Raw genomic sequence first — 24,574 nt, forward strand, 5'->3', positions numbered from 1 at the left:
TACCCCGCTAGTTTATAAAACACTACAACAAATCCAAAATTACAGGTTCAAGCTCATACCTCTGCTATTCCTTTTTGCCCTGACATCGGCGCACGTCATGGACTACTCGCAAGCCAAATACATTCCCGTCATTGACGGACGGATTTTGGTATGGGAAGAATTCGCATCCTTGAGGCACTCAGCGAATCTCTCGGAGTATAGGCGCGTGGTGGAGGAAACTGGCGGCATGATTAACATGTTTCCCCAGTCGCACATGCAGAAGCTTTTGAGCGTAGATGTCGCTCACCTGCGTGACCTGCTCGAGTCACTGAGCATCCACCACAGAGTAGCCAGGAGTTTAGACTTCTTGGGAGCGGCGTTAAAAGTAGTGGCGGGAACGCCAGACGCGGAGGACTTCGAAAAAATTAAATTCAACGAATTTCAATTAAATAATGCAAACAATAGGCAAATTAGTATCAATAACAAAGTACAGGAACAAATCAATAAAATTTCCGCCATTGTCAATCAACTCTTGAGGTCAGCTAAAGAGTCCCAAGTCGACACGGGACATCTTTTTGAGATGTTATTAACTCGAAATAGAATGATCACAATGGAGTTGCAGAACCTCATACTTGCAATAGCTCCTGCAAAAGTTAGCATAGTTAGCCCTAGCATATTAGATCATGCAGACCTGGAAAGTGTATGGATGGAAGAGCCCACCGGGACTGCCATCAAAGATGTTTTGTCCGTTGCGTCCGTAAAAATTTTGCAATCCACTAACATTTTGCATTTTATAATTAAGTTTCCTAAAATTAAATTAGAATGTATTAAAATCACCGTTTTCCCCGTGTCACATCACGACACAATGCTCAGGCTGGAGGACAAGGTAATAGCGGATTGTAATGGAGAAATCCTCACGGTAAAAAATTGCTCCATAACACCGGGAGCCACATTTTGCCAACTGGCGCTAAGAAGGTCATGCGCCCAGGAGCTCCACGCTGGAGGCACAGCACATTGCGGCATCCAACACAGTGATTTACATCCCGTCACCTACGTAGATGAAGGCATCCTAATTGTGAACGATCGTCCGGCTCGCGTAAGGGTGGACAATGGCACTTACGTCCATATACGAGGCACACACCTCATCACTTTCACTGAAAGCGCCACGGTTAACGAAACCCGATATGTCAATCATGACGTAGCCCAGAAAAGGGTACCAGGAGTGGCTAGCTCGCCTATCCTGAACATCACCCTGGAGCACAACACACTTAGCCTTCCGTACCTTCACCGCTTGAGTGAGCGTAACCTGGAACACATTAAGAAGTTCGGGGAAGATATCAACGGCTATCGTTCACACCAGATATTGCTGATCGTGGGAGCGATCTGCTGCGCGTTGATCTGCATCGGCCTCACTTATCAGCGAGTCACCCAGGCCAGGAGATCCACGGCCCAACTAAAGGAGGTGATCGCCAAAATAGGGTCGGCCGAGGGCGGCCTTAATTCTGAGGGGGGAGTAGTTAACTAAGTAAGCCGGGCGACGGCAATGACCGATCGTCCGAAGGCTCGCTCCGGCCAAATTGCTGACACAGCGTCTGGCCGGAAGCTCGTGCATAGCCGGCAAGCACTGCCCATTGGAGTGGCCGCTATGAGTCTCTTTTGTGTAGCTTTAAGTTTTAGTTTAGATTTGACTTCAGGCAAATAAAGAGCCGCTGCTCATACAATATAACTCCGACAACCGTCGTTAAATCTTTATCATTTGAAAACTGTCTGAGTCTCTAGGCCAGCAGTTAAAGAAGGGCAGTCACCCTTCCTCCATAATCATCGTAACTCATCCTGAGGATTATTCGGCCAGCCGGCCTACAAAGATAGCGGCAAGTCTTACTCCCCGCCCTCCGTGGATCATCTGCAACTGCGAGGGACCACCTAAGGGAACTTCAATTGCCGACGGCAATTCACCGTTGGAAAGCCATCTATATTAATTGTACTACGTGGATCATCTGCAACTGCGAGGGACCACCTGAAGGAGCATCTATTGACGACGACAGCACACCGTAGCGATACGAAAAGACTAATTTACACACGCACACCGACACCGCTGCCGCTATTTCGAGTTATCTTTTGTCGTTTTCGTTCTCGATCGCTGCAGCAGTGCAATTTTCGGTCTGCCTAAACGTTTGTTCGTTTTTTCGGTACGCTTGAGCTTGATCGGTAACTCCCCTACAGTGCGTGCGTGCGGCATATACTGTCGCAGGGTTTATATAAAAAATATAAAAACACTATTTAGATTTTTCGCTGTAATTCTCTCGGCACTTAGCTCCCTTACACCGTGTGCGATCGGTATAGTACTCGTTGATTTTTTATTTTATTATTTAACAAATAAATAATTTAATAAAAATAAACATTTAACACCTCTTCGATACCAACCAAATAAATACAAATAAACGCAATGGCAACTAAGGATATCGAAGAGCTTAAACACCAACGAGATGTTTGCATGAAAAGTATTAACCGAACTTATCGCCACTTAAAAGAAGCTAAATTATCTATAAATCCGGTCGAGCTTGAGTGTCGATTAGAGATTCTAAATACGCACATTGAAAATGCTTCACTTTTGCAAAACCAAATAGAAGTGAAAGATACAAAAGATGTATACCGCGAAGAGTTGGAAGAGAGGGCCGTAATGACAAAGTCATTGCTGATTTCAATTTTAAATAAGTCCAAACAAAATAATATCGAGAAATCCGCTCCGCCAGCAAATCGCCCGCCTCAATGCCGTCTGCCGAGCGTTGCACTCCCAACTTTTAGCGGAAAACACTCCGAATTTAAAAATTTTATAAGCCTTTTCGAAACTTTCCTAGGCAAAGATGTTGTTGCAGGAACTGTGGCTTCGAAAATTAGATTGGGACGAGTCGCTACCGATGCAGTTGCTCACGTCGTGGGAGACGTTGAAAGCGACGCTTCTGCAGCTGCCTAAAATTAAGGTATCGCGATTCGTCAACACAGATCCACAAGTCCCGATTCAAATACATGGTTTCGCTGACGCTTCCATGCGAGCGTATGGAGCGTGCATCTACATTCGGACTCAAACTGCTGAAGGTTTAAAAGTGTCTTTATTGACCGCCAAATCGAAAGTAGCTCCCCTCAAGACAAAAACTTTGCCTCGCCTTGAGCTGTGTGCAGCTCACCTTTTAGCAGATCTCTATAATCGTGTCAGGCCATTGCTAAATTCTCCCATTGAGAATGTTTTCCTGTGGACAGACTCCGAGATCACTTTACACTGGATTAAAACCCATCCCTCGTCGTTGTCGGTTTTTGTTTCGAACCGGGTTGCAGAAATTCAGGAGTGGTCGGAGAAAGCAATTTGGAGACACGTTCCCACGAAAGTCAACCCAGCAGATATAGTGTCCCGAGGATGTGACGTAGAGGAGCTTACAACGTCCATTTGGTTCGGTGGGCCTTCGTTCTTGCTAGACTCAGAAAATAATTGGCCTGTAAATAAACATTTCGAACTGCCGGCTGATGTAATGTCGATGGAGCTACGCAAATCGGCAATAGCTCTCGTAGTCAGCCCAGAGCCAAATTATGTGCTTCAGAAAATAGAGTCTTTTTCGTCGCACCTGAAGCTTCTGAGAGTTTTCGTGTGGGTTTTTCGTTTTATTCAAAGGTGCAGAAAGGTGTCGAAGCCCTTTGAAAAAAGTATTTCGCCAAGAGAACTGGATTTCGCTTTTGATAAAATTGTCGAAGTTGTCCAATTTCACGAGTTCAGGGACGACATAAGTAAAATTCGGAAGAATAAACCGGTAGCAACGAATATTCAAAAGTAAAACCCTTTTCTTCAGGAAAATAAATCGGATTGGTGCTCCTCGACATTGCTACAAGTTGGGGGTCGGTTATTGAATGCTCCTATCCCGTACGAAGCCAAATTCCCGTTGTTGCTGTCTAAAAGCTCACAGTTCGTCAGATCCTATGTGTCATACCTGCAAGTTACGAACTGTCACGCTGGCCCACGAGCTCTCGTAAGTCGTCTGCGCGAGAAAATCTGGCTAGTTAATGCTCAAGAAGTCTGCCGACGAACAGTTCGGTCGTGCATGCGCTGCTTTCGCTGTAAGCCGCAACTTTTGACGCAAATTATGGGAAACTTGCCAGCAGATAGACTTCGAGCTCTCCGCCCGTTCAATATTTGTGGCGTTGATTTTTGTGGTCCCTTCAGCACAACGTATCGTATCCGTGGTAAGCCACCGTACAAGTCGTACGTGGCCTTGTTCGTCTGTTTTGCGTCCAAAGCGGTCCACTTAGAATTAGTGTCTGACCTAACCACTGATGCGTTCTTGTTGGCATTTCAAAGGTTCGTGAGTCGTCGCGGGATTCCGGAGAAGGTGTGGTGCGACAACGCCACCAATTTCGTCGGCGCAGATCGCCACATGAGAGAGTTCCGAGCCCGTCTGGAGGAGCAGGGGGGCGGTATCGAAACATTCACATCAAAAAAAGGATGCGAGTTTGCGTTCATACCGCCCAGAGCACCGCACTTCGGCGGACTATGGGAGGCAGGTGTGAAGTCTGCAAAGCACCTGTTCCTTCGGACGGTAGGCCAAGACCCATGACCGCGGAGGAGCTCGGAACTCTGCTCACCAGCGTGGAGGCCGTGCTCAACTCCAGGCCCCTCGGCGCTCTAAGCAGCGACCCGAACGACGGCGAGGCCCTGACCCCCAGGCATCTGCTCATCGGCGGCCCTCTTCTGGCCCCACCATCAGCGGCGCTCCCGGACCAGATCAGCCTGACCTGCTTGCGACGATGGCGAGGTGTCTCGTCTCTCAGGCACAGGTACTGGCAGCGATGGTCCCGGGAGTACATCTCCAGCCTCCAGCAGCGGTCCAAGTGGCACCAGGGGGAGCCCAACCTCGTCGTGGGAGCGCTCGTCATCGTCGCAGAAGACAATCTTCCGCCCCAGCAGTGGAGGATCGGACGAGTGGTAGCGGTGCACGCCGGCGCCGATAGCAAGGTTCGCGTGGCGGACGTCAGGACGCAGGACAGCGAATATCGGCGAGCTGTCCACCGACTGGCCCTGTTGCCCGTTCTGGGCTGAAGGACGTCGTCCCTTCAGAGGGGGCGGTGTTTGCGCACTCAGCGCTTGTATTTAAATCACTAGTTGTAGGGCGAGAGCGGGAGCCAATAAAGCTTTCGTCTGTTCGCTCTTGCGAATTCGCCCCGTCTCTCGCCACCGTAGCATAAGTTAGGTTCTAAGAGAAATTATTGAAATATAATCGAACATCATCGTAGCCACTCCTTTCGTCGCGCTTTCGACATAGTTTCACAATTTTTCGCAAATTAAAATCGCCTCGAACTACTGCGTTCACAAAGTTTTCGCGTTGTTAATACAAAATAGTATTAAATTTTTCATTGGCTATTGCTTGAATTCGAGGAAAATGTCCAGGAAAAGTATAAAAACGAACTATTGGATTAAACAACAAGCGTTACTGTCTAAACTTATTTAACTTTCATGTTGGGTCCAGTGTTACCTTCTTTATTTCAACAGAAAAGAGCGACTACCCTGGCTTGTCAGCAATTCAACAAAATTTTCAGCGGCCTCTGGGTTGCTGAAATGATGAAATTTTGAAATGGTTCAGTTTGTATAGAACAGCTGACTGATTTCGGGAATACCCAGAATGATTATTTTTTATTTTTTTGCTCAAAAGTAATCATTATTCTTGATAAAAAAAATAAAAGTCAAATATAATTATGTTTAGGTTTTTCTAGACGTAAAAGGACTTCCATTCTTCGATATTGTTTTAAAGATATAAACACCATTACAGCTCCTTTAGAAATTTGTGAGAATTTCAGATTTATTTTGAAGACCCTCCAACTATGCAGTCAATTTTAAAAATTCAAAGCCTTAGCGCACCAAATTCGGAAGATGTGATCTCAATTTCAACTTTAAAAGAGAATATTCTAGTTAAAGGGGACGAAATATGAGTCTCTAATTTTTTGGGATCGCTCCCAATTAACTCATTCGCATCGTACACAAAATCTGAACAACAATGATCTGCATTTTTTACACAGGAACAAGAAGCAAATAATAATCACGCTGATCGAGCCGAAGCGAGACGATGAGCTGCAAGAACAAATAAGCAAAATAATGCATCGATCCTGCTTGCTCTCTGAATTTTTATTTCGGGTATGCATCACACACGATCTCGTTACTGCCGAGTGCGTTGAGTTGAATTGAGCGAAATTTCGGCATGCTGATCTAGTTGACTCGATCTTACTTGTGTCGGAACTCTGGTGCTGACAGCATTAGGTGTAGTTCAATTATTACTTGGGGAAAGAATATTTAATTTTTATTTTATTTTATTCCAATTCTACTTTATTACAACTTAATGACTTAATCTCTGAACTGCTGAAATTCAGTCAGCGGTTCGACAGCTGTTCCATTGAAAGTTTAGCAGTTCAGCAGACCAAAGGCTGCTAGAAAATGAGGAACTGCTGAATAGCCACGATAGTGGCTCTGTTATAATAAAATTAATAAGGCAACACAGGTCCCAACATGAGAGTTACCACAAAAAATATTCAAAAAAATTGGGGAATATCCAAAGTATACGTTGTTTGCGTACGTTGCCCATTACTAGAAATGCAGTTTGTATTACAAGGCGTCCATGCCTATTGAAAGTAATCCAAGTTGTAATCCTTTCTCCTGATTACTGGAGGTAAAGTAATGCATTCGTAATCGTGGGGTAAGTGTACATTATACGATTTTAAAAGGCAACACTGGTCCCAAAATGAAAGTAATCAACAAATATATGCAAACATAGAAATTTAGACAGTTCGTTGCTTAATGTAACATTCTAAACATTTTTGTTTGCTTATACCAAATAGTTCCTACAATTCACGTAAAAGCTAAGTCGAGCAATGCTAGAACAATTGACAAGTAGTAGCTGTTGTTAAATATTCAACAGTTTAAAGATTCAGACATTTAAGGAACACCCAAAATATTCAACCCATTGTTTCGATTGAAAACTACTTTTCTGAAAAGTATTCGGATTTACTATCTGTTGCAAAAGTGAGAGATATATAATGTACATAGTACATATGTAGTTTCTTAATCAATATTGACCAAAAAATCCCGATTACGTGCCGACTATAATATTTGGGCACACAAATCAAACAACTCTTACCACAGTCATCGTTGTTTTCGGCCTTAAATATAGCTAAGACTAGAAATGACTGGCTCAAATGACTTAAAGGCATGCGTAATATTGGCAATTCCAAATGTTTATTTATTTTCACACCAATCTGAATTGCAACGACTGACAAGCGTTTCTAGGCCTCTGTCTCCGACTGGAGTTTGACCACATAAGCTGCCTTGTGGGCGGCAATCTTGGTCTTGCGTTGCTCGTTTGTGAGTTTCTTAGCGTTCCACCTCTTCTTCGTAACGCCAGAAACCTTCCTAGCGGTCACCTTATGGGTAGGGTCGTTACGAATTGCCTGGTGGGCTTTTTTATAGATATCCTCAAGCTGAAAAAGTAAGAAGTGATTTATTAACATTTATTGAACTGACTATACGGACGGAATGTGCAACCATAACAGGAAGTTCAGTTTGTTAGGCGTCAGAACTTCGAACACAGTTTACTGCTTTTATGTGGTCCACTAGTGGCACAGGCCGCGTTGTTGGAAGCAAAACGCAGCTGTAATTTAAAAAGTGGACGTCAGGAGAAATTATGCTTGTACTCACATCATCAGCACGTATGCCTAACTTGATGTAACGGCTAAATTGGCGCTTGAAGCTTTCCTCGTCCTCCTCTTCGAGGATGCGCATATAGTCGGCAACATGTTGGCCAAAAATATGAGCGCGATGCACATCGGCATTGAAGCTTTTAGTCTCTGCCGAGTAGCCGGGAAAACGCTTTACTGAGTGGGGAATGTTTAAACCACCATCAACAGCTCCCTTCATGGCACCGAACACTCGAGCTCCTGTTGTTGTGCGAGCCAGTCCAACATCCAAGAAGCAACGGAAAGCGCCCGGCCCGTCGTCGACGGGCTCGACGTTAAACTCCTCGCCAGTCACCTCTGTACATCCTGCATAAAGCGAGTCAAGGCCCAACTTGTTAAGTACACGACGGGCGACCAGCAGGCCGGTGCAATATGCAGCAGCGTAATTGGTCAAGCCGACCTGAAACAAAAATAGGAGGTCCGTATTGTTTAGTTTGTCAAATATGTACATTGCTTTTACCCACCTGAACCCCATACTTGGGCAGCTCATGGGAATATGCAGCGCAGACTACGCGATCTCCCTCGATGCGAGCGTAGGCGATCTGCACAGTAATGTCCTTATTGGACAGACGCACAATCAAACGATACTTGGGAGTGTTGTACTTGTTCTTGTCCTGGAACGTTAAACGCTTCCTAGCGTAGTAATCAGTCTTGCCCTCCCGACGCCTGCGGAACTTGACCTGATACCTCTTGAAGTACTGCTTGTTCTTGACTACCTTAACGAAACCCTGCACAAGCAACGCATACAAACAGATATAAAATTCAGTTAGAAAATGAATTCGACTGATAAGTCAACATTTTACAGTAGAAATTTTTTTGTATCCCTACACGTGGAATACTGTTGCAGGTTATTTAAACGATGTTTTCAAGTTTAACAAAAGTGTTCCTCTCCTTTACAGGAACCCACCATTTTTATCCTCGATAAAAATATTTATCACCGCTAAAAATGGAAACAAATTATTATAAAATAACGTGGAGCACAAAATGATTGCACGCACCTTGCCGGAAACTGCTAGCGAAAAGAAAGAAAAGAGAGAGGCATTCAACACGGGTTTACAATAAGTACTAAAATATACCTCTCAAATATTTTTCTAATACCCTCTTCCCACACAGTACATCGGTTGGAAACGGTTGGGATATTTTACAAATGTGAAACTCGATTCCCTCAGAACACAGCCACACCTGATACGGGTATAATAGCCTGATTCCATTGCCGCATTAGTGGACTCTTTAAATGTGCCTGATTTAGCATTTAGCTAAAGCTACTCCGACATGTGAGTGGCACGAACAGCTGATCTGGATTTCTTTACTTTTGAATTTTGGCAAATCCAAAAGAAATTAATTAAAAATAGTGAATATCAGTGAGTTTACTCAACTCTTTAATGCTCAGCAGGAGCGACCGGGGCGTTTGCCAACTTGGACGACAAGGAAGAAGCAAGATGCTCTTGTTTGACGGGTTTGCAATGGAGACTACCACAGTTTACAAAAAGAGCAAGAATCCCCGTATATGTGGGAGTTATTTTATGCCAGAGATCCAGCAGTAATGCATTGGGTTCCTGCGAGCAGAATTTGCAGCGTGCGCTCTTGTTTTAAGTCGTTTTTAAACAAAATAGATTTTATATTCAAAAGACATCAAAAATTGCGCTAACCTTGCATATTGAAAACAGCTGTTGTAGTGGTGGCACAACAAAACATCGTTAAACATCGGTTTTTTTCTGGTATTTATTCTTAAAACGTTCTGGGCGAATAGTTTTTAATCGCATTTAAAAATCGCATTTATTTTAAATGCGGCATTTGGCCTTATGGGATTCACTGTGTAAATAAATGCGAATTACGCTAAATGCGTTTAAATGCGCCAATAGAATCAAGCTATTAGATTATATTGTTCGCCTTATTCATTGACGGATTAATTGAAGCTCAGAGACTGAAACAATTATACTGTTTGAGGTTTTTTTGGAAATAAGTTCACGGTTACACTGCCTTTTTTAAAGTTATATTCAAACTTTATTGTTTCGTTTACTATGTTGTGTTTATCCCGCTAATAGTAAAGTTTAAAAATTTTCAGTTGCTACCTTTCCGTTTGTCGTCAACTCTAATGAGCAAAATTGAACTTTTTTAAAACACTTTTGCTTATTAATGTATCGCCCCGGTGGTATTTCATTGAATTTTTTTACACATTTCCGTCAAGTATTTTTACTCTCGGGTATCTGGCTCTATCAATTTTCTTCATTTATAATTTGAAATCGTCAAACGTTTGACTTGCTCGCACTTATGTAAAATCGTTTAGTTAAAAAATAATGAGCAACGAATAGGCCAACAAAGTAGTGTCATAAGCATATGTTCTAAGCAGCTGTGGCTCGTCAAAACACAAACAAACTTTACACTGCACAACAGTGTTCAGAGCATATCTGTCTACTTGATTTTCGTTTCTAATAGTATATTTCCACAGAGTCCATCCACCTTCCACTATCCGTTGAAGAGATGGTCCTTAAGGTTTTACCGTTCCAAAAATTTCCCAGTTAGTCCGCCTTTAAAATTTGACCGACTTTGACGCACCAATTTATGCGATAGTTAGCAGATGTTTCTGGGGTGCATCCCTGAAAACCCGTAGGTATTTTTGAAAAAAGTAAAACTCCGGTTTCCACAGAGCACATACATCTTCTTATTTCAGCTGATCTGAAATACTGTGCCTAGTTAAAACGTAAACAAAGTCAACAGATAAGTCTATACTAACATTTTATTGTACAAAGAAGCCTGCACCTTTTACAAAGTCCCATTTTCTTGTTCTGTGTTATAAAAGCGGGTTCTGAGTGATAACAATGAACAATATACCAACTATTTTGGCAGTATATTTAAAATATTTGAATAAAGACGAATTGGAGCAGTTCAAAGTCATTTTATCTACCAAAGAGCAATATCACGAAGTATGTGGATGGTGGTGAGTCCTCTTATTATAAATTACGGTTAAGTAGGATTTTAATATTAAAATTAAGCGATACGGGGCATTTCGGGAGCAGAAAATACCTGAAAACAACGACGATTTTTTCAAAGAAAGCTTTCGGACGGAGTAGAGCACCATTTGGTTTTTGGTGGATTGAGTAGAATTCTGCGGAAGCAGAAAACGAACGGATTTTTTATTGAATATCGAGTTTGCATGTGAGGTTATGTCATCCGACTTCTAACTCGCAAAAAAGTAAACTAAGACGTCAAGGGATTCAATTGGAAAGATATTAATTTATAAAATGGTTATAAAAATATATTATTTTCAGATGGGTGCCATATCGAAATAACACCCACCGCAGCAGAAGCAGTCGCTCACCATAACTAAAAAAAATGGTACTCAAATGTAATTCTCGCTCTCGTGGATTACAGGTAGGCTACTTAGCTACATTTTAAGTGTTTAACAATCTTATTAAGGCAGAATAATTTTATATATTCTACAGATACAGATTTTTCCATATAAGCTCTGCAGTCTTCAATAGTCGTACCTGGCAAGGAAAATGGCAGGTTCCGAATTATTAGCAAAGGACTTCACAGTCACCATAAAAACGACATTGCGTTTTTTTTTTTGGGATTCCCTCAACTGCTAATTGTTTTTCTGCCAATTATCGAGCAGAAGATCCATTTCCAAAGTCCACCTCAGCTTTCCACGGTCTGATTTTGTAGTATCGATTGTGAAATTAAAAACCAGTGAATAACTATAAATTTAAGCAACCTAATATTGCATACCTGTGGTTTTGGCGCCTTTCATTTCTCCATTGCTCCTTGTCATTATGTTTACGTTTTTGTAGTGAATGCTCAAAATTTCTCTGTTAAGAAAAATATTTTATATCCCTTTCCACAGGAATCCATCCATCTCCCACCATCCGTTGAACGGAAGTTCCATAAGGCTTTGCCGTTCAAGAAATTTCCCAGTTAGTCCGCCGTTAAAATTTGACGGACTTTGACGGACTAATTTACGCAATAGTACACAATAGTTACACACAAACAAAAATGGTTGACTTGTTGCCTTTTAGCCTGATTCCAGTGCCGCATTAGTGGACTTTTTAAATGTGCCTGATTCCATTGGCGCATTAGCATTTGACTAATGCTACTCCGACATGTGAGTGGCACGAGCAACTGATCTGGGTTTGTTTACTTTTGCATTTTGGCAAATCCAAAAGAAATTAATTAAAATTAATGAACATGAGTGTGTTTACTAAACTCTGTAATGCTCAGCAGCATTTGCCAACTTGGACGACAGGGAAGAGAATTTGATTGCGTTGTTATTACGGGTTTGCAATGGAGACCACCACAGTTTCCAAAAAGGGCTAGGATCTCCGTATATGTGGGAGTTATTTTATGCCAGAGATCCAGCAGTAATGCATTTGCAGCGTGGGCTTTAGTTTTCAGTCATTTTTATACAAAATAGATTTTATATTCAAAAGACATCAAAAATTGCGCCAACCTTGCATATATAAAACAGCTGTTGTAGTGGTGGCACGAATAAAATATCGTTCAGCATCGGTATTTTCCGGTATTTTTTCTATAAATATTCGGGGCGAATGGTTTTTAATCGCATTTAAAAATCGCACTTATTTTAAATGCGGCATTTGGCCTTATGGGATTCCCTGTGTAAATAAATGCGCATTAGGCTAAATGCCTTTTAATGCGCCAATGGAATCAGGATATTTGTTTATGTTTTGACGAGTCATAGCTGTTCAGAACAGCTTTTACCGGTGGGTTGATGGTGGAAATGCTCTGTGGAAATCGGAGTTTCCCACTTATCAAAAATCCCAACCGTTTCCAGCGGATTCAACTATAGCATAATAATAACCATGGCATGGCAAAACCTTACGGACCATCTTTGAAAGAGATGGTGGATGGTTATCTGTGGGACTAGTCCATAAGCCTGTAAAAATCCGATAGGCTTGGACGAAATAAATGTTCGTGCAATGTTGTTACTTTGTGCCAGTTTGTCCTAGATGGTGGATTACTGTTTCTAACAGCACTTTTTCAACTAATATTAAGCCGATGTTCGTAACAAGCAACACCAATATTATTGAGGGAAAAAATTTTAATTTATATGTCCATCATCTTAAAGCATGATTCCATTGGGACGTTTGTGGTATTTTTAAATGTGCCTGTTTCCAAATGTCCACTAATAGCGTATTTCCACAGAGATCCATCTACCTTTCACCATCCGTTAAAGGGATGGTCCAGAAGGTTTTGCCGTTACAAAAATTCCCAGTAGGTTAAAATTTACGGACTTTGGCGGTGTAATTTATGCGATAGTTAGTCGATGTTTTTTCGGTCCAACTCTAAATTCTTCCTCTTGACAGTGAAAATTTGAGCATACGCAACGGAAACGTAAACAATGATGACTAGGAACAATTGAAAAATAGAAGGCGCCGAAGAGGTATGCAACAGGTCGATGGTACAAGAACAGCCAATGGCAAGGTGAGGTGGACATTGGAGATGGAGATGCTGCTCAAAGACATTTGGCTGGAAAATTTAGAGCAATTGCGTGGAACCCAAAAAAATGTCCATGTGTACATGGAGATGGCCCAGACCTTGATGGAGGCTGGACATGATGTCTCCTATAAAACTGAGAAGCTTCCAAAGAAATAAAGGTAATAATTATAAGCGTGGGCCATATATTCCATTATATTATTCCTTGCTGGCAGGAAAAAAATAAAATTGGGCCAACCGGGGGGCTCCTTCTGTGTGGCAGCACTACAAGTCGTTGATCTCATTTTTGGAATCCTTCCGCATCCACAAAATGCAAAACCACATGGAGCAAATCACGGTGGATAACGAGATATGTTCCCATTTGTGTTGTTTACAATTAATTAATAACATGTATTTTTTGCAGACACTGTGGAGAACTTTGTGGAAGCATTGGACATGGAGCCCGACGATATTGAAGTCTCCGACTGCAGCGAGAGCCAACGCTCAGGTAGCACTGTGCCTTCAGCGAATCGGGCTAAGGTGGACAACAAGGCCGAGTAAGTGTAAATTGCTAGAGAAAGGTTGGAGGAGCAGAGAGCACAAACGGATATCCTGGCGACAATGGCAGAAAGCCAGGCCAGTTTTAATTGGAGTTGCTGCAGATATTAAGTAGCTCAAAAAAATTAATTAATTTAGAATAGATTATATTAATTTTAAGAAATATGGAAATTAAAAAGATAATAAAATGAAATTTGAAGTAAAAATGAAACGAACATTATTATGCTCAAAGAAAATTATTTGTTTCTATTTAGGCAATATTGGGCGATAGCTGATCTTATTTTCTCTGCCGGTTGGCTGAAACATTATATTATAATATAATATTATATTAGTCCGATCTGGTTATTCCTTCAAGTCATTTATAGTTAGTTGCCAGTTATCATTGATGATGCAGTTGTGTTCAATCAATATATGTGTTATGTAGAACACAGCAGACTAGAATGACCGCATTATTCTTTTTATGGTGCCTGTCAAGACCTTTCCGAATAAATCGGAACCTAGCATTTTCCACCAGTCGCCTAGCCTATTACAATCTTGTAATTAAGATTTCGCTGTTCCACGGATGCGGTTGTGAAAAATGGGTATGGCTTCATTAGCGTTTAGGAAAATCTAAAAGCCGAGTCCGCAAAAGGCAGCACCGGAACGTCTACGACACAGATTTTCCTGGTTTTTTTCTGAAGGAGCGGTAAAGATCCAATTTTCTTGGCCAGGCTAAACTTCAGGAAAATTTGTGAATCGTTGCATCGCCCTGCAGACCTGATGTTTACATAGGTTTATCTGTGTCTGTAGTAAATTAAAAAAATATAATGCATTTAGAAGATTGTTAAGCACTTTAAAAAAGGTAGTTTGCCTGAAATCCACGAGAGTGAATAGTACTACTACCACCCTTTGTAATTATGGTGGTCGACTGCTTCTTCGATATGGCATCCATCTAAAAATTAAATATCTTACAACAATGAACTGATTTGATGAATTAATTTTTTTCAAATGCACCTAGACATTGGGGAAACCCAATTGCTTCGAACATATTTTCGGGAGTTAGGAAGTCGGGTGACATAAATTCACCAGAAAACTCGGCAATGAGAGCCCGGAAACATTTATTGAGAATTTTACGGACAGTGCATGGAGCAACTCCGAAAAGCCTTTCAATTGTTCGGTACTCCGATGACGACCCCAAAGTGTACAAGGCAATGGCAATCCGCTTTTCAAGAGGAATTGCATTTCGCCAGTTGTTATACGCATAACTCCTGGTCTGGCCACCAACATAGAAAATGTCCTCTTCTCCATTCGAAAACTTCCTTTGTAGAACTCGTCGTTTTCCGGGACATCCTTCTCCCAAAATGTACCGTGTCGCTTCTATTTAAAATAAAACGCCTTTTTTATTTTATTTTTAAAGTAATCGAGTAAACTTACCACCATCCACGCACTTCGAGGCATTTGCCCTTTGGCAGTGAAAACCTATTCGAATAGCTCTTCATCAACTCCTCTTCTTCGATTTTATTGCCAACCGAATCCGCTGCAACCTAAATTTTTGTTGTTTGCTTTGTTTTCGTTTTGACGAGCCACAGCTGTTCAGATCAGCTGAAATAGGAAGGTGGTGCTCTGTGCAAATCGGAGCTTCACATTTTTTGATAATTCCAACCGTTTCCAACGGATGGAATGTGTGGAAAGAGGGCGTAATGCTCTCAACACATGTGGCTCGTCAAAACGTATACAAGGTCAACAAGTCAACCATCATTGTTTATGTTTTGATGAGCTACAGCTGTTACGATCAGCTGAAATATAAAGGTGGAAGGTGGATGTGCTCTGTGGAAACAGGAGATTCACTTTTTTCAAAAATACCAACTGTTTTTCAGGGATAAAGTGCGTGGAAAGTGGGTTGCACCGCAGAAAAATCGGCTAACTATCGCATATTTTAGTCCGTCAAATTTTATCGGCGTACTAACTGGGCATTTTTGCGTTTTTGGAACGGCAAAACCTTGTCCCTTCAACGGGAAATGGAAGGTGGAGGGATATATGTGGAAATACGCTATAAGTGGATTATCCCACGTATGAATGGAAAAAATTCTGTTCCGAAAGGAAGCATTATAGCTCAATCCCACAGAGCAACTTCACGCAGAGCAGTTCGGATATATAATATATGTGAAACTCGTGTTCCCAAAAAACCACTAAGCTTCATCCAAAAACAGAAGTCAATATGCACAGGGACGAATCAATTTTAAAACCACTTAACCCTTCTTTTATTTACTATTTGCTAGAATGTAATAGTAAAAAAGGTATCTTACTAGCTCCGAACGTTTTTAGTAAATTAACCGATAGTTCAATATATTGCGTTAGAGTCCGTTCTATAACACGTGATTTTTCAAGAAAGGCGAAATTATTTATTGCTTTTGCAAATAAAACCTCAATCACATAAAGATGTCTGAGAACAAGTGCCATTGTAGCATTTGCTGGTCGCAGCACCGCAATGTGTTATGGATCAATAGCGGGATTCCAGTGGCCGATTAGAATGCATTTAGCCTAATGCTCACTTATTTTTATAGGGAATCCCATAAGGCTAATAGTCTCATTCCATTGGCACATTAAAACGCATTTAGCCTAATGCGCATTTATTTTCACAGGAAATCCCATTAGGCTAAAAGCCGCATTTAAAATAAATGTGATAAAAATTATTCGCCTCAAACATTTTTAGAAAAAATACCGGTAAATACTGATTTTTAACGATATTTCGTTAGTGCCACCACCATAGCACCTGTGTTTTTATGCAAGGATGGCGCAAGATTTGATATCTTTTGAATATGAAATCTATTTTGCGTAAAAATGACTAAAAACAAAGCGCAGCAAATCCTTTTCGCAGGTCCACAATGCATTACTGCTACATCTCTGGCAGGAAAATACTCCCACATATACGGGGATCCTCTTTTTTAGAAATGTGGTGTTCTCCTTTGCAAGCCCGTCAAATAACACCATCAGTTTCCGTTTCTTGTCTCCCAATTTGGCAAATGCAACGATAGCATTATGGATGACCGGAAACTTGCTCATATTCATGTTTTTTTAATTATTTTGTTCGTGCCATTAATTATGGATGCCATAGCATTATGGATGACCTGAAACTTGCTCTTATTCATGTTTTTTAAATTATTTTGTTTGTGCCATTCATATGTCGGAGTAGCATTAGCTAACTGCTAATGCGCCAATGGAATCAGGCATATTAAAATTCTTCAAACGTGCCGATGGAATCATGCTATTATATGGACGACTTATAAATAAGCGATGAAGGAATTTAATCAAGATATCGATATTTTTCCGCTAAAAACCATCGCGATATATTTTGGGACGAAATATTGAATATTGATATTCTTTGTGATGATATTTCAGAAATTTATATTTGGTCACTCTTAAGCTCGTAATGACCTCTTTCCACACAGTCCATCCGTTTAGAATTAGAACAATGTCAACAAATCAACCATCTTTGTTTATGTTTTGACGAGCTATAGCTGTTAAGATCAGCTGAATTCTGAAGGTGAATGGTGGATGTGCTCAGTGGAAACCGGAATCCCAACGGTTTTTTAGGGATGGACTGCGTCGAAAAAGGTTGCACCGCAGAAACATCGACTAACTATCGCATAAATTAGTCCGTCAAATTCCGTCAAATTTTAACGGCGGACTAATGGGAAGTTTGTTGAACGGCATAACTTTATGGACCATCCCTTTAACGGATGGTGAAAGGATCTCTGTGGATATACACCATAAGGCGTCTTATTTCAGAAAAAAACATCGATGTATCGATACATCGAATTATTTTAAGGTGTTTTTGAAAAAATGTATTTTTCTCCATCACATATTATTAATCAATACCATAAATAAATCAAATTTGTAAAAGGTCTTTATTTGAGATCCATATATTCAGCTTATATTTCTTCTCTTTCCTTCAAAAACCAAAATAAAAACTAAATCACAATTCAATGAAAATTAAAATAAAAAACAATATCGAGTTCTACTCAAAAGAATAAGAAAATAACTTAACTTAAGAAATCCAGTCATTTTTGTTTAAAAATAATAACATATTGACGTTTTTAGCCTTAAGCGAGCTTCGCTTTTCGCTGATAATAAGCCCGGCCTTACTGAACATCCTCTCGCTGTCAGTAGAGGTGGCCGGAACGCAGAAGTATTTAAAAACGCATGTTTTGAAAGCGTTGTCATTTGATATCTGTTAAAAGAAGAAATGGGATTTTAAGTTGGTTACCATCTAAATTGTTATCTTTTTTTACCTTCCAATAATCCAAAGGGTTTTGTGCAGGCTCCAAATTAGTACCATTTAAATATTGTCTCAAAGCTAATATGGAATCCACGCGACCTGTTTGGATTTTTTGAATATTGTTTGTTTGTAAAAAACTGAATAGTGTGTTAGACTCTGCTGTGGATTCTGGTGTTGGCGGGCTTGATGTGGAAGCTTTTGATTGAGCATTGATGCGCGACAGTTCATCCTCTAATGATTTAACTCCTTGGGAGGAATTAAATGGATTCCAAAATCCCTCCTTTTTAAAGCGAGGGTCTAAAATCGTGGTCATTCTTGTTACCGTACGATTTTCATAGGGGACCAATCTTGTATTGACCCCTTGAAGTATGTCATCACAGACATCTCGACCCACCTTAGTCTGGAGTTTGGTTTTTGTGGAGTTTAAATTGTGTAAAATTCCACAAATAACCGGAATCACTGAAGACACTGTGACATAAGTACTGGCGGATGTGTGCACCGTTGCGTGCTCAAACGGTGACAGTATTTCCTTAAGGTCCTCCAGAATGGATATTTCATCTGAAGTTAGGGGCCTTAGCCCTTTGGGCGTGTTTAAAAGCACACTTGCGATGGCAACCTTTGTGTTTAAAATTCTTTCCACCATATAATAGGCGCTGTTCCACCGGGGACGTTCGCATTCCTGGGCCTCTCTAAACTTGGCATACGCAATTGTGCTGCTTTTAAAAAAATGTAACAATGCGCTTACACTTTTCAAGAATGGGCTTAATTTTTTCTGAAGCCAAACAGTCCTGGACAGTCAAATTAATTGAATGCGCAAAGCATGGAATATGTCTTATTTGCAGTATCTCACATGCTTTTATCATGTTTTTGGCGTTATCTGTGACCATAGCGGTGACCTTTCCTAAAAGGCTCCATTCCTCGAGTACTGTGCGTATTGAGTTTGCAATACTCTCGGAAGAATGGCTCTTTTCGTCGAGGAGCTTTTCTGTGGACAAAACAGCGTTGCGCAATTCGAAATCCGCTGTTATAAAATGGCACGTCACAGTAACGTAGCACTCGTTGGCCCTTGACGTCCGGCAATCTGAAGTGATTGCACAGTGCTTGACGTCTTGTAAAAAGGCGTACAACCTGGCCTTCTTTTCTTCGTATGCATTTGCCATCGAAACATTTCTTAAGGTCGTACGTGAAGGCAATTCATACCTTGGATCGAGGAGGTTTACAAAATTGCGGAAGCCTTTATTTTCCACCACTGTGAAAGGGCGCAAGTCTGATGTAATATAATAGAACAAGGCACTGTCCAATTGTTGTTTTCGGTTCGACGACTTTTCGTACTTTTTCTCCATAAATGAAAGGACTGACGGCTGTTGTATTTTTGGCAATTCACTAATTGTTAAATTAGGATGAATGTATTTCAAGTGGCAAGACAAGTTTGTCGTATTGCCACTTGTTTGGTACGTTTTGCCACATTTAATACATTTGGCTGTCCTACCATCAGCCGATTTGTTAAAAAAGTTCCACACCGAAGACTTCCCATATTTTTTCCGCTTACTTGGGACCGTACTGTCGCTTTCTTCCTCTTGACAGGCAACTATATTGGACAAAAGTTACATTACAAATCATATGATTGTAAATAATAGCTCTAATTACCATTGTTATTCTGCTCTTTCAAAGCCTTCTCCATTTCTGAGCGCCGCCAACACCAATATCAAACTTTCGGAATCAGACTGTAATCTATAATTTATTTACTTAAGTTTCTTACAAAAAACGTGCTCAGCTTACCAAGATTTTTTCCTGCCAAGTAGTGATGGGTAAAGAGGAAACATCGAACATCGATGTTTTGAAACCTCGATGTTTCCCGATTTTCGAAAAACATCGATGTATCGATACATCGCCGATGTTTTTTCCAGCTCTACTACGCCTGGTAGTTCCGTTTCGTCAGAAAGGTTGATCTTATGTGAAGTGTGTTGTACGTGACTCTCGCAGCCGTATGCCACACCAGCATATTACTGAACACGTTGTCTTAAAATCAGTTATAGACAGTTTAATTTTACTTGTATTCATAATTAATTAATTCGTCACTCAATGTATCATAAGTTATTATTGAAATCTATTGGCCGTGCCCTATACAGTATAGTTTTTAATTTTGTTATTGTTATTTTTTATCTCAAGAAGTGTAATTAAGAGTTATTTAAGCCTTTTTTTAAAGTCCCTTGCTAATTCTTATAGTCCAGTCCCACAGAGTTCATCCAAGCAAAACGGTTGGGATTTTTGAAAGATGGTGGACTGGTGTGCACAGAGCCACCATCAACCTTCCACCATTCACTATCTATTAAAAGTCACAGCGTAGGCTGAATTTTTTGGAGGGGGGTCTATCACTCTATCAAACTCTTTTAGAAGTACATTACATCTACTCTGTATTCAATTGCAAGTCCCAAGCCCCCATTCATTTTCGACTACACTTCTGGTTCACAGAAACAAAGATGGCCGTCGTCAATTAAAATTCTTTCGCGCCAAGGCTAAATATCGGCTTGAAACGTGTAATTAGGAACTTTAATTCCACCGTTAAGGAATAACAGGGAAATTTTTGGCACGGCAAAACCTTACGGACCATAGTTGACGATACTTGAAAAATTTTCCGACTGCTGACGTCATGGACTTCGTCGTGTAAACACCCTCAAATCTGATAACCTTTTTTGGCAGCCTGCATTAGCACAGATAAATCTATAACAATGTCGAAAATTAATAAACTATGTTTCGAATGAATATACCGATAACACCAATAACGCAGGCCAACAGAAGTATTTTGCAAGCCCAAGCGCAGTTAATTATGGTATATAAGACTTTTCCGAGCATAGTTTCCCACTACAGCTATAGTCCATTAGCTCTGGTATTTGCGCTAGTTTTAATTTAAGAAAATCACTTCTTTTCTTCAGTTTAGTTATGTCTGTATGTAATACGGGTATGACACTACATTGTTCGCCTCATTCATTGACGGATTCATTGAAGCTTAGAGACAGAGACAAATATATGGATACTGATTAAGATTTTTCTTGGTAATAAGTTCACGGTCACACTGCCTTTTTTAAGTTAAATTCAAACTTTATTTTTTTGTTTATTATATTGTGTTTATCCCGCTAATTTTAACGTTTAAGGATTTTCAGTTGTTACTTGTAAATGGTAAAAAATGTTTCGTATACATTTAAGCCTCGCTTTCTTATGTTGCATTTTCAGTTGAAGTCGTCTGGAATATACCAAAATAAACTGATACGTCAGCAGGTTGCGCTATCGTTAAGATTCGGTGGTGACACCGACTGTTGATAGTGGGAGAGGATCTAGATATTTAAATTTAGCCCGGTTTACATGGGTTAAATGGCCTTGATTTCGTTCACTGAACCATTTCGGTGTAGGTCATGGTTTTACGTCAGTTGCTGCAAAAAGTCGTAGACGAACGAACAAAAAATAGGAGTTCATAAATTCATAATTGGTGCTTAGATAAGTTAAAGTGAGTAGTTATTTATTGGTCTTAAACTTATAAATAACAGTGATTTTTAAAAATATTAAAGCCGCCGGGGACCCTATCTAAAGAACCCCGGAAATATAGAAGACTCGTAAAAGGAAAATAGTTACGTCGTCCGTATAGGACTAAGTAGCCTGCACCTGTCCAGCAGCGGTGATCCGTAGCAGCAGCTGCAGTGATCCATCAGCAGCGATCAGCAGGAGCAGCAGCAGCAGCATTAGCAGCAGCAGCGACATATTCCTACAGCGGCATTAAAGCCTCCAGCACAGTCACATAAGGTGATTCCCTCGGTGAGTTCGTTCCGGGAACGAATACCCGCGCTGACTTCTGGTCATTTCTGGGACCACCGACTTACTGCCTCCGGCCCTTTCTGGCGCAAACGCTGAGCTATCTTCCGGACCATTTGGTTCCGTGCGGACTAGCGCTGGGTTTCGCCGCTAGCAGGGTCTTTCTTCTTGCTGCAGCTTCGACCATAACCAACGTTTAAAGAGTAGTAATTGAGTAAAGTTCATGTATTTTAAAATTAATCGTGCCCAAAATGTAGAAGAATCGAATGATGTCGAATTATATATATATATATATATATAAAAACTTAATTGTGCACACCTGCTGCTTTGGAGCCATATTTCAATTGTTCCTTGTCATTATTGCGTGACGTAGTGAATGTTCAATTTTTCACTGTCAACTTGATCACTGATCACTAATGAAACAGTAATCAATGATCAAGTTTGCTCTTCTGAAAGCTATCGTTATCGAGGTGTTTCAAAAACAAACATGTCAACAATTTTTTTCCGATGATATGTGTGATTATCTAATAGAAAATGTTTACGAACGTGATTCCATCTGGAACCATTAAAGCCCCATGCACAAAATTAAACAACTGAAAGTCGATTTTTGGCACAATTTTGCGGAGGAACTCAACTCAGTTTTCTTATAAATTATATATGCAGTTGTAAAACTCCCGAAAATAAATTCAAATTATTTTTTGTCTTCTGGTCCATTGTACTATCGTATCAATAAATGAGCAAAATTGTTCTTTTTAGATACAATTTTGCTCATTGATGTATCGGCCCCGGTGGTATTTTATCAAAGGGGAATTTTATTCCCAATTCCAATTTTATTCCCAATCCTTCAGGGATCAGTGATCATTGACTTACCATCGCATAAATGAGTCCGTCGAATTTCGTTGGCGGACTAACTTGGAAATTTTCGAAACGGCAAAACCGTATGGATCATCCGTTTAACGAAAAGGCTTTTGTCCTCTCAAGTTTCGACTGCGCTTCTGCGCCAAGATTGTAGTGTTGCATAGCATGACTGAAAACGTCCTGTCCTGTATCCATCATCCGCGAAATACCATCCGTCAAAAGTTACAGTGGCGTAAGCAGAATTTTTGAAGGCGGTCAGAAGCTCTATAACTCTTTTTAAGAAGTATTTATTCCTGCTTTTTTAAATGCTAATACGGGTATGACACTACATTGTTCGCCTCATTCATTGCCGGATTCATTGAAGCTCAGAGACAGAGACAAATATATGGATACTAATTGAGATTTTTTTTGTAATAAGTTCACGGTCACACTACCTTTTTTAAGTTAAAGTTAAACTTTATTTTTTGTTTATTATATTGTGCTTATCCTGCTAATTTTAACGTTTATGGATTTTCAGTTGTTACTTTTAAATGGTAAAAAATATTTCGTATACATTTAAGCCTCGCTTTCTTATGTTGCATTTTCAGTTGAAGTCGTCTGGAATATACCAAAATAAACTGATACGTCAGCAGGTTGCGCTTACGTTAAGATTGGGTGGTGACACCGACTGTTGATAGTGGGAGAGGATCTAGATATTTAAATTTAGCCCGGTTTACCTGGGTTAAATGGCCTTGATTGCGTTCACTGACCCATTTCGGTGTAGGTCATGGTTTTACGTCAGTTGCTGCAAAAAGTCGTAGACGAAAGAAAAAAAAATAGGAGTTCATAAATTCATAATTGGTGCTTAGATAAGTTAAAGTGAGTAGTTATTTATTGGTCTTAAACTTATAAATAACAGTGATTTTTAAAAATATTAAAGCCGCCGGGACCCTATCTATAGGGCCCCGAAATTTCAGAAGACTCGTGAAAGGAAAATACATACCTGGCGGACCTAACCTGGTGTGAAGATCAGCAGCAGCATCAGCGATCAGCAGCAGCAGCAGACGCAGCAGCGATCAGCAGCATCAACAGCAGCGGCATCAAGGCCTCCAGCAACTGCCTCCGAGACGGCCACATACGGTGATTCCCTCGGTAAGTCCGTTCCGGGAACGAATACCAGCGCTGGTTTTCGCCGTTAGCGGTCTCTTTCTTCTTGCTGCAGTTTCGACCATAACCAACGTTCAACTCTGCGATAAATAAATTTTAGTTAATTTATATAATCATAGAGTCAAAAATATGGCCAAATGCTCACTGTGAATTCTAATCTGGAATTAGAGGCTTATTTCCGCACCCTAGCCGCGCGTCCAACTATGTCTAAATTGGGTCGTGAAATTTAACGACGTTTCGGATGTCTTTAGCATACTTACCTCTTTTCAGCTCGTCCTTTCTTTTCCCTTGGAGCAGTTAGGTGACGCGGTTGGCAATCGCCTCCAAATTGGTGCCGTATAATTTATTTCAGTGGCGATTTTGCCGAACACTTATAATTTTAATGTCTAAAAATTTCCCTTGAGTTGTTGCCGCTTTGACCACTTCTAATCTGGGTGACGGTCTATGATCGGCCTTAAGTGTTTCTAACGAAAAGAGTTGTTTATAAGTAAGAATTAAATCTGAATGTTTTATAATTAATCTTACCCAAAATTAAATGTAAACAAACTGCCGAAATGTTTGTGTGAGTTACCTTGCGCGGGGAGATGATCCGATCGTAATCCACCAGGAATAGACTTCGGTCTGCCGGAGATGGGGTGTGCTTCCAGCATTACCCTTGGGGCACCCAAAAAAGGGTAGGTGCGTTGTGGCAAAAACACCAAAGCCACCAATTTCGTCCAATTGTCAATAATGTTGAATGTAAATAAACCCTTGTATTTGTTGTGATTTGCAATATTG

General features: G+C 40.6%; 2 protein-coding genes and 1 long non-coding RNA gene across 3 annotated transcripts; all 3 read right to left on the reverse strand.

Moving 5' to 3' along the window:
* Positions 1-7,224: 7,224 nt before the first annotated feature.
* LOC128264373 (60S ribosomal protein L5) lies at positions 7,225-8,859 on the reverse strand. Its single transcript, XM_052999818.1, has 5 exons — positions 8,742-8,859; positions 8,651-8,683; positions 8,208-8,471; positions 7,706-8,143; positions 7,225-7,488 (listed from the first exon to the last, which is right to left on the reverse strand). The coding sequence occupies exons 2-5, from the start codon at positions 8,651-8,653 to the stop codon at positions 7,294-7,296; spliced, it is 900 nt and encodes a 299-aa protein (XP_052855778.1). The 5' UTR covers positions 8,654-8,683; positions 8,742-8,859; the 3' UTR covers positions 7,225-7,293.
* Positions 8,860-14,080: 5,221 nt separating this feature from the next.
* LOC128264378 (uncharacterized) lies at positions 14,081-15,042 on the reverse strand. The gene is made up of 2 exons (XR_008268721.1): positions 14,725-15,042; positions 14,081-14,662 (listed from the first exon to the last, which is right to left on the reverse strand). It is a non-coding gene; the product is annotated as an uncharacterized LOC128264378 (long non-coding RNA).
* A 2,557-nt stretch (positions 15,043-17,599) lies between these two features.
* On the reverse strand, positions 17,600-19,778 carry LOC128264374 (E3 SUMO-protein ligase ZBED1-like). Its single transcript, XM_052999819.1, is given in 4 exon segments — positions 17,600-17,941; positions 18,003-18,714; positions 18,716-19,577; positions 19,637-19,778. Coding segments are annotated over 4 exon segments (1,791 nt in total). The 5' UTR covers positions 19,671-19,778; the 3' UTR covers positions 17,600-17,758.
* Positions 19,779-24,574: the final 4,796 nt, after the last annotated feature.

Source organism: Drosophila gunungcola, unplaced genomic scaffold (assembly GCF_025200985.1).
Source record: "Drosophila gunungcola strain Sukarami unplaced genomic scaffold, Dgunungcola_SK_2 000068F, whole genome shotgun sequence".
Taxonomy (NCBI): domain Eukaryota; kingdom Metazoa; phylum Arthropoda; class Insecta; order Diptera; family Drosophilidae; genus Drosophila; species Drosophila gunungcola.